General features: G+C 40.2%; 1 protein-coding gene across 1 annotated transcript in view; it reads right to left on the bottom strand.

The window, feature by feature from the left end:
• LOC100703490 (RNA polymerase II elongation factor ELL) overlaps nucleotides 1–2915 on the bottom strand; it is a 34269-nt gene extending 31354 nt beyond the window's left edge. Inside the window, exons 1-2 of the mRNA XM_005447584.4 lie at nucleotides 2634–2915; nucleotides 2039–2086 (exon numbers count right to left, since the gene is read on the bottom strand). Of these exons, the coding sequence (XP_005447641.1) occupies nucleotides 2039–2086; nucleotides 2634–2771 (186 nt within the window). The 5' untranslated portion in view covers nucleotides 2772–2915. The remainder of the gene's footprint in view (nucleotides 1–2038; nucleotides 2087–2633) is intronic.
• Between the last annotated feature and the right edge of the window lie 13894 nt (nucleotides 2916–16809).

Below are 16809 nucleotides of genomic sequence, written 5' to 3'. Positions count from 1 at the left end.
ACAAGTAGTAGTATTACTAATAGTAATCATCAGTGTGCAAAAGTCTTGACCCACCCCTAATTCTGTATATTTTGCTTCTAAGGAGCCAGACTTTCTTACAATTTTTGCTCTTGAGCAATAGTTCTCCAGCTTTTCTTTGCAAAACTGGCTCCTTTTTTTTCACTCATTTTAAGTCCAGCCCTTGTATCTTTCCAGAGGAATATTTTTCATTTTATTATTTTTGGTTTGGTTATCCACTTAACACTGCCCTGTGAATCACTTAACTTATGCACTTAACTTAAGGGATGAAAAGTGTCTGCACACAACAGACAACTTAGCAAAGAACCAATTCTAAACTTTATCTTTAGGCAGCGTTAACAGCCATTGTTAAGAGTTAGTAGAAACCTTGGCATCTCTCGTCATGATGTGCAGTGTGTCCTTGAAAAATCTGAGGTAACTGCACAAGTAGAGGAGAAAAGACTGCGTTGAAGAATAAAGGTGGTCATACCAAATACTGACTCTCAAGCTTGTTAGAATTATATAAACTCTGTATTTTGCATCTGTATTTCCATGTACGTTTCCACATGTTTAAATACATTAAAGCACCTATTTCCAATTTTCCTCATAAAATAAACAGAAATTAGGGGTGGCTTAAGACTTTTGCACAGTACTCTATCACTACCAACATGCCATCTTGTTGAGCAAAACTTCCATATAAAGTCAGTTGCCATTTCCCTCGTGCACAGAGCACAGGACAAACCCAAATTAATGAAACTCACTTTTCACGCACAACAGCTTCTCTATTAAAAAAAAAATAATAAAAATAAATAAAACAGGGAATCCAACTATCATCTTCGGTTGTATTCTAACTGCAGGCATTTCTCAGCACGCCATCATCTTCACAGCTTTGGATTTGCAGCATTCGTTTCTAATTTACTGCCATACATACTCGTATCATTGCCTTGTCTAATGGAAGTTGCAGTCAGTACAGAGCACAACACAAACAAAAACAGGAACCGACTGACCGCTTCTTCACCTCCAACTCTTGCAGAGAGGTACCGACTTGACAATCAATCCTCTGTGACAGCTCGAGTCAGCTCAGACACAGGTTAGAAAAATCCTGGACTAGTTACAAAAACTACAGGCACCAAACCTTACTGTCAGAAAAGTAAAATATTTTTTCCAGTACTCTTAAACTAACTTAAAAAAAAAAAAAAAAAAAAAAAATCACACACATACACAAATTAGAAGCAGCAAACGTTCCACCACTATTCACATTTACAGGTTTTACAGGTTACCCATACCCCCCCTCTCTCCCTCATAAAGCTCAGGACCACTCAGCTCATCTTGTCATGACAGGAAGGGGGGGGGTCAACGCTTTCCAACCAGCCTGTGCAATTAGCATTGCCTGAAAAGAAACTATTCCCCAAGGACACAGCTGCTCCCGACTTGAGTCAAAACACGCATACTTCAGGCTGCTTACTGCAGATTATGGCTGAATTTCACGAGCCAAAGAAAGCTGCTAATGCACTGCTGTCCTGATGTTTCTGGGCAGCGACACTCATGCAGCATTAACTTGCGTTTTTACAAAGTAGAAAAAAGGTGCACGGGGCTAATTTGTATCTATTAACGCTCCTCATTTGACTCATAATAACTCCTTTCCCCACTGTTGACTCTGGCTCTGTCAGTGTAGTGCGCACTTCTCCCTCCCCTCCTTCTTCCCCCAGCGCTGACCCAACAAAGCCTCTCCACAGCCTGACCCAGTAACCTGCATGCCTCCTATCTGCTGGAGGAGACCGGCTATAAGCTCCCATCTGAGCGCTCTGAGGGTGGCAGCATGGTGGAGAGTGTGAGTCAGAAGGAGACAAAAGCTCGGCAGCAGAATTTAAGGAACAATTTGCTCCTGTTTTAGGAAACGTTGCTGTTTTATTCATTTAAAGAACAACAATGCGGGCTTTTTGAATTTAGTTAACAAATAAATAGGGTTGAAATCCCAGAAGCATAAAAATACAGTTATGTGCACATGTGTAAACAAACAAATAAATATGATCACACTTACCCCTTGGCTCCCTTTGAAACATATTGATGGCTCACTTGATAAAGACCCCTAATGAGAAAGACGAAAATGAGGCTATTGTAGTTGCATATAGGCGTCTTCAGAGAATTATGCAATCTGAATTAGTGCAGTAAATATAATTTATCTTACATTTAAACAGATTAAAGCACAAGTTACACAATCAATAAAGCCTGTGTGCTGTTAATGATCTCCACTGGAGCCAATTATGACACAAACTAGGCTACTTGTCAATTAGATAACTATGCAGAGTGCTGCCTCTCTGCTTTACTTTGAAGCAGCACCAGGAAGGTTTCCCAGCAAACAGCTGAGGGGCTCGTCTTTCCTGACAATCACTGGGTTTAGTTCTGGTATGTTACCCAGCCACGAAGCCAACTGATTCAGTTAGAAGTAACTGTACTGGCCGGAGCCACAACCTCAACACACACTAAATTAAAAACACGAGCTAAATAAACGAAGAAAAGCAATTTAAGAATAATTAGGTAGTGGAAATTTTTTAGAAAGAAGATAAAAGAGAAACTTTGACGCATGAATTCACATCCAAACACACAAAAAGAAAACAAACAAACCACAAAGGTACCTTGAGGTTCTGGTACGCCTCCAGCGCTCTGATAGCCGTGTCCGTGAGCTTGACATGGTACAGCGTCCTGTTGGGGCTGTTTTTGTTGTTTTTGCCACAGGAGAGCCCGTACTGGTGCTCCTGCCTGAGAGAAGCCATCGCTGGCTTTTCTCGCTGCTGTGCAATTAAAGCTGCTTTCCTCTCTCGGCTCAGCGCTCTCCCCGCCGCGTCACGCCGTGGGCGGGGCCTCGGTGACAATAGCACCGTGAACTGAAGGCTCCGATCGGTGTCGATACACAGGCTGAATGTGCAAAACTAAACGTTTAATAACTAAATAAAAGCTAAGGGGAAAACGATAATTACCCATTTTACATATGAAGGAAAAAATGCATGCGTCTACGCAGTATTGTCAGACTTTTTTGTTGTTTTATTCATGTTCGTAAAACTGTCAATCCCATTTTTAAAGTGTTCTAAGATAAGATTTACTTAAGACAGATCGATTAAATAAAATAGCAACAAAAATGACAGGACAAAGTAGCTCAATTATCTGAAATGTAACAAAAGAAGTCAAATAAAAATAAATAACAGAGCTGGAGAGCTTCTTTTGGCTGCTTTCTTTAGGGCTCACCGCAGGAGATCATCTACCTCCATCTCACCCTATCCCCAGCATCCTCATCTCTCACTTCAACCCTCTCGATGTCCTCAAAATTCATTGTCCAATATATCCACCAACACTCCTCTGCAAATGCTCTCTAACTTTGTCTCCAAAGCGTTCAGCCTGAGCTGTACCTCTAATGTACTCATTTCTGATCTTGTCCATCCTGGTCACCCCCAGTGAAAACTCTAACATCTTCAACCGAGTCACCTCCAGCTCGGTCTCCTGTCTTTTTGTCAGTGTCTCCAATCCACACATAGCAGCTCTCACTACCATCTTTCAATTCTTCCCTTTCAGTTTTGCTGCTATCCTTTTGTCACAAATCACTCCTGACACTTGTTTCCACCCACTCCATCCTTCCTCTTCTTGCTTGCTTCTTGCTCTCTTCTTCACCCCTTGTGCACTGTCTTGCTTTGAAATGTGGACCTCAGGTTCACTACCTCAGCTCCTTGCATCTTCACTGTTACACCTGTCGTCCTCTCATTCACATGCATTCTGGCTTCTGCTCCATTCCTCTTCTCTCCAGAGCTTACCTCCACCTGTCCTTGATCCCTCCTTTCCACTATGGATCATTGCGTTGTCTCTGAATGTCATAGTCCATGGAGATTCCTACCTGACCTCATCCATACTGTCCATCACCACAGCTGAATAAAATTCTCAATATAATGCAAAAATCTAACAAATAAATCCACATATTGTGGAATGACAGGTGGTTACTACATATCTGTCTCTGTAGCAGCAGAACTGATATGTATGGTTTTTTTTAAATAATTCCAGCCTTACTAGATCTAGCTCTATCAAAAGAGCTTTAACATTTAATCTTAATATATAAGTAAAGATTTTTTGTTTTGTTTTGTGAGAAGCACTAATGCTTTAGAATGAACTGTGGGTCAAATCTGAGTCCCACAACATAAATGTGAGTATGGGACACATTAGCTATGCAAGATGGAGATTTGGCATCAGTCATACAAAAGGAAAAATGTATTTTGTATGACTTCGTTTAAACACAAATGGAAACTGCTTTGTTTTTGTGGTCTTTGCAAATTTGCGTTCCCTTTTCTATCACAGTAGCTGCTTAAACTGTTATTTCAGCTGCTACTCTGTCTGGTAATCATCACTGGGTTTCAGTGAGGATGCATCTTCAATATATCTCTTTTTGAGCCACACGTTTCCTGTGAGACTCGCAGTGTTGACTTTGCTAAACTTCAGCCAGTAAAAATGTGGGACATTGTCTCAATATGTGGGACGGGGGCAGGGTAGGGATAAAAATACTGTGCAGTCCAATATAAAGCGGGAGACCTGGTCACCCTGTCTAAGACATTATGAGAGAGAAACGTGGCAGCTATCCTGAATGAGCTCTAAGAGGAATCTCACAAAAGTAAAGATGGTGGTTAAACGTTTACACTTTTAAAAATCGTATTTACGGAAAAAGTGACCCAACCTTTCCAGTGTTTTTGTCAACTACAGTCTTTATAAATGCGTGTTTCATGTTTCAGTAACCACTGAAATCAAAGTTAAATTAGTTCATGCCTCAGAAAACCTCCAAAAAGTGCCGCAGTCCTTTCAAGATGGTGGCAGAGCTGGACATCTTGCTTATAGAGCTTTGATCTTTAAACTATGAGGAGCCAAGCAAATCAGTAAGGGAAGTTAAGCTGAATTAAATATGATTTATCTAAATGGAAAGGAAAAAAGAGTTTAATGGCTCTATAATGCTTATTTTTATTTTAGATTTGGATACTTTTTCTGTTGCTGGTGAATGATTGAAAACTGAGTGGCAGTTTTTTTAGTTAATGAAGTCGGGCGCAGATTGCTTATTATTCTGGTTTTAAGTGAGACAACTTTACTATTATCTCAACAGCAGCAGCAGGAAGACATTTTTAGTGTAAATACTGTATCCAGAAACAAACAGACCTGCTCCAATAAAAGAAAGTTGAGAATTTTTCACACCTTTTCCAGCCCTACAGAAAAAAGGCAGACATCCCATTTATTTGAATGGAGCCAGTCTGTCATCACAGCAGGGATGCCAATTGAAGGAGCAACACAGGAGCCGCAGAGGGTCATCAGTGCAATGCAGCGTCAACCAGTAAGGGCCTGCTTTGGCTGAATCCCCACATGGAAACACATTCCTGGAGCATTACTGTGTGACATGAACACATCCTTGTGATGAAACACAAGTCATCCAACTGGAACGGCATTAAAGGTCATTTGTCCCTATTCTGCAGGAGTGTTTCCACTTTCAAACAGCAGAAAGTCTGCATCAGGGAGTCATAGGGAGTGGGGTTGGAGTTGTTTGGGGGAGGGTGGTGGTAGAAACACGCCCCTTTTCTACTAAACAACTGCAGTCCACTTTCACCTGCCGGTTCTTTCACTTTGACACCAAATATGCAGTCAAAGTGAAAGCTGAGGCAGCGAATTTACTTGTTTGGGAGATTGGAAAAAGATTATGGTTTACATAAAAAACAAAAACGCATTAAACATGAAGAAAGATGAAAGATTTCAACCCTATTTATGAAAGATTCCTAATATGTGTGTGGATCTCTGCACAGCTAAAGGTGACACCAACACACATCTTACATGCCCTTATTTACATGGCCATTAGAGGTTGGTTTGTCATTCTAACAGGTTTCACAATGGACCTCCGGTGTCATTCTTTAAAGAACACACCACCATCAGCAACTAACGAACTCAGAGACCAAAACAGAGCCAAAAGAAGAGGGACGTTTTTAAAGTTTTAATGACATATTGCATTGTCACAACTGATGAAAACATGAATAGTGCAGGATTAAAAAAACAAAACAAAAAACAGCTAGGGAATATAATAGGGACTTAAACTTTTGATAATATAAGTGCAGAAAAACATGTAAATGTTACATACACAGTTAAGTTTGGAAGTTTTCTTGAGCCTGCAGCATAAGCTGAAAGAAATCATGTAGCATCTCACATGTGTCTAAGTTTAGCCACAAAGTCTGCGTAAAGCTGGAATCAACGCTTTCCCCATCTCACCTTCATCTACAACAGAAAGTCTGCATCAAACGTGGAAGAGTCTTTGTGTGGAGCTGTGCAGAAATCTTCCATGCATTCGAAGCTTCTGCAAAACCTGGAGGCTAAAATCTAATTCTTGCTATGCTAATAAGAATGCTAAGAAATGCTGATCTACCTGTAATGTCATGCCTGGCCTGGTGAGTGCTAGTAAAATCAGATAAAAACAGAACCTTTGTGTAATCATGACACATTTCTCATTAAATAGCATGGCAAACGTGCCAACCATAACACTGTAAATGCGTAGTATGTCTGGCACGTTAGATGATACATAAGTGCCTAATTAGCAACACTGTTGACTTATTAAACAAGAATAAGTCAAGAAAAGGCCAGTTTGTTTTAAGTTAGAATATACCCTTTCAGTGAGACTAATAATAATAATAATAATAATAATAAGAAATAATTAAACAAAAAACAAATGTGAGCGCTGTTTGAGCTAAGGACACAAAGCAGTGGGATAAATACTGCGGTGGTTGGAGTGACACAGCTGTTCCAGCAAATTTACTATTTAAAACAAAAAGTAAATTTTCAGTTGCACTGGTGATATTTACATAAAATCAACAATATGACGGTGTCATGCTTGTTTGCTTCGTCCATGCTTAAAGAGCCACAGTTGTCCTGAATGGTAGAGAAATTCCCAGTAACCCACAGGTAATAACTACTCTAAGCCCACAGTAACAAAACAGCCATGTTAAGTAGATGACTAACCATGTTTTTGTTCCATTTATGAAATTATCAAGTTTTATCCTCATCCTTATCTAGCCTGGATTACTCGGGACAAACCATTATGTGTATGCACCTATGCCTGTCACATATCAAAACTTTTTTTCCCCTGTAACTAATTATTTTTATTCATCTAGTTTTATGTCAAAGACACAGAGAGCTACTAGAGATCACCAAAAGAGCCAAATATGTCTCCATGATCCATAGGTTTTAGACCCCTAAAATAATTTATTTATTGTATTTAACGTAAATTTTGACACAGAAATAAAATGCATGCAGACACAGTTAGTGTTTATATACACATCATTATTTATATAAATATTATAGATACGTTATTGCAAGGTGAATGTCTTTCAGGAAGAAAGACAGAGAAATGGATCCAGTGACAATGACATTGTTGGTCAGTTTGCAGGATAAGCATCGTTCCCTGACTTGAACGATGCTTATCCCGGGGAGTTAATTAGCTAATAGGCTTAAGTTATCTTCATTTTTGACGGTCTGTCAACTTTCTTTTGTCTTAGTGATTGAAGCACAATGCAAAGTAAACAGGAACGGCTCTCTGTTAAGGATTTTTGCATAGTGATTTAGATGTCTCACAGCCCAACAAGCATGACCCAGCTGAATGACAGCAAATCAAAGCAACTTAAGTGTTTGCAAAAAGGTGAGAAAGAGCACGAGTAAGGGTGGAGTTTGGAAGGAAGAACAGTTTGATAAGTAAGCCTATTTAGGTAAATTGCTAAACTCTGCTGTGTCAATGAAAGTATGTAAGAGGAGGGTTTACTGCAGGTCAATGCTGGAGAGGTTTGGAAAGCTTTATTCTGATCCCCATCCATTAAATCTTGAACTTTGACAAAAGGATTGTGTATGTGTAAATCCAGCCCCGTATGACAAATACAGGAGTCCTTCCTGTTCATTCACCGACACAGGTATGAGTGGGTTTCAAGTCACTCCTCCGACAGATGAGCAGTTGAAGATTAACCCATCCAACCCCCTCCCTCTTCTGTACCTGGCTTGTCTGTCTCATCTACTCATTGCCTGCGGTTTGCCATCTGCTGCAACTGCTAATGCATGCCTTAACCCCCTGGGAGTGATGTTCGACACCTGAGGTCGGTGACTCCCAGGACACCTGCAGCTGAGCGTGTTTGGTTTATTCACAGCAGTCTGTGTTTAAAAAGCTAAAAGCTAATATCACCAGCACAACCTGAAAATAATATTTTTGTTCTTAACGTAACTGAAGACACAACATATAATGACTACGCTATGGATCCAGCATGGCGGAAGTACATAAAAAAGAAGCACAATTAAAGCAAATAATAATAAAGATATACTTTTCTTTTTCTACTGGATTAGTGTGGTGAAAAGGAAAGAACTACTACAATCTAATGACAACAGAAAAAACTTGAATTGTCTTTCAGCCCTGCTCAGCATCCCCAGGGCAGACCCAGCATGTGTAGGTGAATGCTAATTAAAAGTAGAAATATCTTTGTTTCACATTTTCTTCTTAAAAATCGAGCTTTACCCACAGTGCAACTCAGTCAGAGCCAGTGAAGCCCCGAGATGCTAGCTTACAGCTAAAATGAGAGGTGATAGGTCTGCTCATCAGGTCACGTCTTGCTAAGTCCTCAGGTCCGGATTTTATTTCTTCAGAAACAACCAACGCTGACTCAAGCAACAACACTCAAGGCAGTTCATCTTCACATGGCTTTTAAGCATTTTAATACAAAAGTATGTTCAACTGATATCTGTTGACTGTGGAGGCCATTTAAATACAGTGAACTCATTGTGATATTCAAGAAACTAGCTTGAGCTTCGTGACATAGCACATTTGACCACAGTTGTGTACACTGTGGTCATAAATGGATCGACACTGCTAGCATCAACACTCAGGTTGGCTGTGGTGTTTAAACAATGCTCAGTTTTGGAGGTTGAGTATTCCTCAGCACTATTAGATCACCACCAACAGCCCTCAACTGCTCATGCGAGGCAGGATGTATCCATGCTTTCATTTCATTTACACCAAATTCTGATCTGATCTGAATTTTGCAGCAGAAATTGAGATTCATCTGAACAGACAATGTTTTTCCAATCTTCTGTTGTCCTGTTTTAGCAAGTCTGTGTAAATTCCAGCCTCAGTTTCCTGTTCTTACCTGACAGAAGTGGCACCTGGTGTGGTCTTCAGAGATCAGAAGTGCTCTTTTGCATACCTTGGCTGTAACAATTGGTTATTTGAATTACTGTTGCCCTGCTATCACCTTGAAGCAGTCTGGCCATTAAGTACAATAGCTCTTTTTGCTTGGAGACGTGACGCTTCCTGATATTTTGTGAGAGATGGTTGTGTGGAAAAATCTCAGGAGATCGGCACTTTGTGAAATACTCAGACCAGCCCATCTGGCACCAACAATCATTCCTCATTCAAAGACACTTAAATCACCTTTCCTCTCCATTCTGATGCTTGGCTTGAACTTTAGCAGGTTGTCTTGACCATGTCTACATGCCTACATGCTTTGTGTTGCTGCCACAGAATTGCTGCCATGTGGTTGACCAGATATTTGTGTTAACAAACCTCCCCAATAAAGTGGCTGGTGAGTGCACAGTATCTTATAATATAGCGAACTAAATAAAAAGCACTGGCACCGTCAGCCAGACGGGTGTGACTCATTCAAAGCCTGATAAGCATTTCACAGTAGCAGATAGCGGAGAAGGTCTCCTACCAAATACTTTTCCCAGCATGAACCACCACATGGACATGCAAAAGCTTCATCCATTTTTGCCTTTAATAACAAGTGACTTTCTTTTTATTTGCAGTTAACATTATTATTCTGTATTTACATATTAGTAAAACACACAGAGAATCACATTCATCATGTACAGTAACTTTAGCTGTGAAACCCTAGAAGTTGTTTTTTTAATGCATCAAAACACACACACACACACACACACACACACACACACACACACACACACACACACACACACACACACAAACACACGCACACACACACAGTTATTTCATCTGGCAAGGAATCTGGCAGAGTGGGAAAGTACTGAGAAAGGTATCGACAGAGGCACATTAACGCCTTTTGTGTGAAACTGACGCTTCCCCTGGTGTCAAACACAACAGAAAGTTTATAGTGTTCTAACAAAAGTTAAAAACTTAGACTTGTTTTTAGAAATCTTTTTTTGTCTACTTAGGTTCACTATTTTTTTCTTGTTATATTATTATCGATTCTTTGAATCCTGTCTTTACTTTAATGAGTTTCAGTATTTAATCCTTCTAGATGTTTTTGTTTTTTAACCACGTCTATTGTGAGTCTTGTCTCTGTGTTTAATATTTACATTTTGGCTAGTTCCTGTTTTACTTTGAAGGTCAGATTTTTTCTGCATTATTTTTTATTTCCTGTTTCCCCAATTCTTCTTTCCTGTGTTATTACTTTAACCTTTGTCTCTTTCTTATCCTGGTTTTCATCCATCAATCAGCCCTACGTTTACATATATAATCCTGTTTTTTGTTTTGCTTGTTTATTTGTGTTTCTTTTGTCAGTTTTTGTTCTTGGATTTTGCTCTCAGTCCAATAAAAAGCTGGCACGTGTGTCTGTTTTCCAGTCTTTTGTCTACTTGGAGTCCTGTGTTTACCTTTTACAGTGTGACAATATGATGTATGCAAATGCACCAAAGATAATACCATTTTGTTCTCTGATATTTAAAATTTAAATATCTCTGCTCTGCTATTTTACTTGGCATATTTTGCATATCTTCATGACCTTCAACATGAGCCGTTAAAATGTACGTATAGTTGGTTATGTTATCAAATGTCCCAAGACACTCGACACACCCCTGTGTGTCAACACGTTTAATTTGGCTTCTGTAAAGGGGGACAAGATAAGACACCAACCAAATACTTCTGCTACTCCTGATCTTATATTCCAGTTTAATGTTAGTCTGAAACACAATCAAACAAGGACTCCACATAATGCTAACTGCTGTTTTAATTGTTCTTTTATTTATTGTGACTTAGAAATGAGGCAAATAGATAAAGGTCAGCATCATTAAGGGTCCACATTTTGCTGGCTATCCGGTAAGGTTACACTCCCCAGCATGTGCGGCAGCGCTGAGTTGGGATTTTCTGCTCATAGTTGAGATTTGGGGTAAAATTGTGTGTTGTTAATTTGCAGTTTATGCAGACACTAAAGTAAAGATAAGAAAGCTGAATTTTTCTCGATTGTGTCAATGCTTGGTTAATTTTTTGACATTATGATTAGTTTTATTGCGATTGATCTGTGGACCTCTACAAACCACACTGAAAGAAAAACATTTAGAGCTTCAGTCACTCAGGGCTAGAGACCGAACAGTGACCCTGTGGCAACTTCCAGTTGTTGGGGAAAAATTTGTATTCCCTGACTGGTTGGCGAGTAGGCGGACAGCAGTGCTGGGTGTTGCAAAATGAAAGTGGCTGCAAAGAGTGCTGCACCAAAAACCACCTCATGACTGGATTGGTCAGTAACAGATTATCATGTTTGCCTGTAGTTTGCATGGGAGATGCTGACTTCTCTGCAAACATGGAGCGAAAACCAGAACTGGATAACTTTCATCTCCAAAGTAAAATTTGTGTCTTGCTGCTTAAATATAATAATATTTCAAAAGGGGCAACTTTTGCTTCAAAAATGAACCGTTTGCATTGTATTCTTTGCAGTTCTGCTACTGCTGGCGAGTTGATAAGTCGGTGATCACAGCAACCTGCTAACGATAAAATCAATCACAAGCAGGCTTTCAGCGCAGCATTGTACTCCTCCAGTGATTAATTTTAGTGGTTACCAGGGGGTCACTCATTGGTCTCTATGTCTGCATGACTGGGGCTTCATGCTCAAATTATACTTTGAGTCAATGTAGATCCTACAACAGAGCTTATGCAAGTCACCAAAGCTGTTGCTAGCATTTATATCTGTGTGGGCTTCGTCGACAGTAATGTGTACTTAAATTTTCTAGGATTAAAATTTACACCACAAGTAGGTCGTAACCGCAAACCCTTTTGAATGCCTATACGCCATAACCTACCACATAAACTGACGTGCACCCCCCTTAAAGCCACATGCATAGGCTATGTTGTAGACTCTACATAGATTCACTGCAGAAGTATAATTCATGCATCGCTAAAGAGGTAGATGTCAGGTTTGCATTTATGACATGTGTACAGCATAGATTTAACACAGAAATATAAACCTTTTGTTAGCAATGGTTTTCACAGTGACTGCGAGCAACCTACAGCTATCAGCAGTGGGGAATATTCATGTTTCTGAGGTGACCCATGGACGTCAGGCACTCTCAAGGCCTTTGCGACCAAGGCCTAAGTTTATGTAAGCACATAAAGTTTCTGCACTACAATTCCAGCCTCTTACATGTATGTGAGGGAAGGTTAATAAAATTAGAGCGCATATATGTCGCTACACATGTTTTCTTTTTGTTCTTAGTAGTCAGGTTCTTACTCTAAGCAATGGGACTGACTGCCATTTGTGAGTATCATTTGGATTTTAATCATCAGACACATTTGAAAGCCTCCAGAGTAAGCACATATTGGCTGACTGAGAATATTTCAGGAATCCTGATTTTGTAGCATCAATCAACACTCTTAGCTTCTGTGTTTCAAAAGTGGTGGAATTTCAAGGCTGTGTGTTACTTGTAAGGCGTGTTTGGCAGCAGATCGGTCCAGCATGTCTCAGTCTCTCACTAAAAGCTGCAGCTGTAGTTGGGGTTTTGTTCCTCTATGTTGTGTAACACTTGCTGTCTTTGTGGAACTTGATAATTTGTTATTTTTTGCTCTGCTTAGTGTAACAAAATTGATCTCATGTTTTCCCTAACTGGCAAGACAAAGAGTACAGTCAGTGTAAAAGAGCCTCACATACGTTCAAAACTCCCATGGTAACCAGGGTCAAACTGAAAAAGTTCCATGTAAGATAAGATTTAATCACAACAATCAAACCTGATGACTGTAGAGTTCAGCAGCTTAGCTCGCAGTAATCACCTTCTTCCTACTTTAGAATAACAGAAAAACATCTGGACCTGCGAACCGTGTAGCATAAACACGGGCTTATTCAGCAAAGGCTGCGGATTACGTTCACAACTGAGAGTTACACATTTGTTTTCACTGTCTTCAAAGTGAAGGTGGGCACAAGCTTTCCTGCAAAGCAACACAATCAGACTTTGGAATCAGCTTTTGATTCCCTCTGAATGTGTGCGTGTGTGTTCTTCCGTGGCATCACACGCATGCATGTATGCACTCGTTGATAAGCAGACCCAGGTGTTTTGGTGTTTTACTGAGCACACAGGGCCTTTACAGCCATGGTTACAAGTGTGACTGATGACAGATGAAAAAAGACTCCAAAGAAACAGGTTTTTGCTGTCTCGACTAATATTTGCCTCCATGCTGCTGCTGGTACTTGAAAAAGTTTAGATCTGAATCATGTTAGGGGGGGGTTCCCCTTTTAAACTTAAAAAGTATCAAATGAAGATTAGGAAACTCATCAGAAGATTGGAAATCATCTTGTGCTGTATTTCCAGCCCAGTCCCCTGAGAAAATGTTAAATAGTGAAAAGCCATGTATTTCTCTGTGGTCATGACCCAGTCATCTGGCAAAGTATCTCAATAGGAAGCATGTTTCCTATAGTTTGATTTGAACCCAAACCATTATCTTTTTCTAATCCCAACCAAATTGCTTTTAATGCTTAAACCCAACCGAAGCAGTAATCAATAATGTATTTGAAAATAAGCATTAATTTTGCGTACATGGACACGAATCAGCAAAGCAATCAGGCTCGTATTAGCAGTCCTGGCTGCTGGTGGTAGAGTAATGATATGGGGTTTCTTGGCACACTTTTTGCTCTTATAGTACCAATTGAGCATCACTGAAAGACACAGCCTACGACAGTATCGCTGCTGACCATGTCCATACCCACCATCTTCATGCTACACCCATTCCAGCAGGATAATGTGTCATGCCTTTGTAGCCTAAATGATCTCAAATGGGTTTCTTGAACATGACAATAAGTCCACTGGACTCAAATGTCCTCAGAGTCAGCAGATCTCAATCCAATAGAGCACCTTTGGGTTTTGTTGGAACTGAAGATTCATCCATTTGCTTCTGCTTATCCTTTCCAGGGTCGCGGGGGGTGCTGGAGGCTATCCCAGCTGTCACGGGGCAAGAGGCGGGGTACACCCTGGACAGGTTGCCAGTCTGTCACAGGGATAACACAGAGACACAGACAACCATTTGCACTCACATTCACACCTAAGGGCAATTTAGATTAATCAATTAACCTATACCCACTAACTGCATGTCTTTGGACGGTGGGAGGAAGCCGGAGTACCCGGGGAGAACCCACGCAAACATGGGGAGAACATGCAAACTCCACACAGAAAGACCCCGGCCTGATGGTGGAATTGAACTCAGGACCTTCTTGCTGTGCGGCAACAGTGCTAACCACCGTGCTGCCCCACTGAAGATTCATATCAAATTTAAATCTGCTACAACTGTGTGACGCCGCAAATGTTTCCAGCTCCTCGCTGAATGAATAATTAAGCTCTGAAGGTAAAGATAGGTCCAAACCGGTACTAGCAAAGTGTACCCAATAAAGTGGCGGATAAGGGAGGGTTTTCATTTTTCAGATTTGAATTTGTGCATTTTACTTGGTGGGATGTGAATTGCTGTCTGTGGAATGGGAAGAGCAGCTTAAAGTTCATTTTGTCTCAGTCTCGATTAGTTTTCTTGTTTTCATTAAAAATAAATATGTTGTTGTAAATAAGGATTTGAACATTAGCAATAAAACACTTAATATGTCTAGGACATAATGATTATACCCTTTCTAAGTCGTTTTTTTTTTAAAGGCTCACATTTTTAATTCCCTGTTTTCAGCGGGCTTGCAGACACTCAACAATGGTGAGATGTTAGCGTCTGTGTTTTTTACGATTTAATTGGCATAATTGGACAATTTCTGATTTAAAAAAAAAATCAGTCTTCTCTGGCATACCCAGCGTTTTGTTACTACACACACAAGAAAACAATGGGCAGCACACGCCTCTGGAGCAGGATTTGGTAATTGGGAGCAGGAGCTGGTTTCACGTAACCACAGGGACACAGTGACTGGCGATCCAATAAAAGTCAGACACCAGACTACTGAAGCATTTATATCAAGGGACCAGAAACAGTCTGTCTTTGAATTCATCTTGTGACCGGAGTTTCACACACTGATGAATCTAATGCCTGTAAAACACAAATTAGGATGTGACAGCAGCTTTTAAAATGCATCTGTAATATCCTTTGGGATTTTATTAAAATCACCAAGGAACAGGCGGGATTTGCTGTAGTTAAATATGTGATGGTGGCAGAAGCAGTATCCCGTGCACACACAGTGTCAACACTAAATCTTTGTGATGATGCAGACATTTGTTGAGCCTTTAACACAAGGTTTAAATGAGGATGGTGGAAATGTTACGAAGATATTGGATGAACAGTCAGGTGATCAACAAAGTGATTGCAGTTCATCCTGAGAGAGACGTAAATGTCTGTATCAGTTTTCATGCCAATCAGTCCAATATTTGGTATTAAAATGTGCATATTCAGCTATGAAGCAACACATTTTAATTCAGTATTTGTTCAGATGTTTCGGTATGAAACAAAAAGGACGACCTAACCATTTCATCCAGAACTGCAGTTCTCCTAATGGCCACTTGAGGCTAGCTCCAAAAGAGAGTCAATCCCCATAGAGTCCCATGTTGAAATCCTCAACTTTGCAGCCTGGAAAAAAAGGAATTTAAGTGGCTTTTTTCCTCCTCTGGTAAGTGCCTTTAAAAAAAAATTCACCTATTAAATAATGTTAGAGCTTAAATTTATGCACAATTAAGGGTGTGGCTACTTTGATTGACAGGTGAGTGGTGAAATAAGCAGCTGTAGCAACTAGGGATGTAATGTAATTTGAACCACTTCACTAAATCTCCTGACTATGTTCATGGTTCATGGCAGAGCATTCTCATTCCCAATGCGTAACATACCGACGGTTTGTAACGACGTCTCATAGTAACACGAAAGGTACCCTTCTGCGTCCTTATGAGACGCTCTGTGTTCTCAATTAAATCCAATAGAGTGCCACTCGCGGCAGTAACACACGCTTAGGGCAGAGGCTCCAGCCGTCCATTCCAGCCCTAACACTGACCTTAACCCCATCACATAGTGTTTTCCAAAGTGATTCATGATCAAAACTAAAACACATTTACATGTATAGATTCATTGTAACTGGCTCCCATGCCCCCGAATGCGTAACATACTGACGATTTGTCACATGCGTCGGTATGTTACACGTTGGGATGAGAACGTGTTGTTCATGGCCACCTTTTGGATTTTAATGCAGCGATCTCAGATAACATTTTCTATGCAGTCAATGTATAAACTATTCAAAAAGTCTGATGGAGTTTTTATTAGCACGTTAGCTAGAAAGTGCCTAATTGTGTGTTCAATTAGACCCATACAGCTAAGGCATCAAAAATTCCTTAATGTTTTTAAGTCCCAGTGTCCCGACTGAAATTAAAGTTAGTTTAGTTAACACTTCAATATAACTACATGATCAAGTGTCTACCAAGTTATGAAAACTGCTTCTCAAAGGACTTGTGAATGAAAAACAAATAAAGAGACAAGACAGCAACACAGGAACTGTGTGTTCCTAAACAGACCCACACAAATCAACCTTGGCTCACAAACCACTGGATGACACCACAATTGCGTCATTGTAGCAGGGC

The sequence above is a fragment of the Oreochromis niloticus genome, linkage group LG1 (assembly GCF_001858045.2).
Source record: "Oreochromis niloticus isolate F11D_XX linkage group LG1, O_niloticus_UMD_NMBU, whole genome shotgun sequence".
Taxonomy (NCBI): domain Eukaryota; kingdom Metazoa; phylum Chordata; class Actinopteri; order Cichliformes; family Cichlidae; genus Oreochromis; species Oreochromis niloticus.
This window is presented reverse-complemented; position numbering and strand designations above follow the sequence as displayed.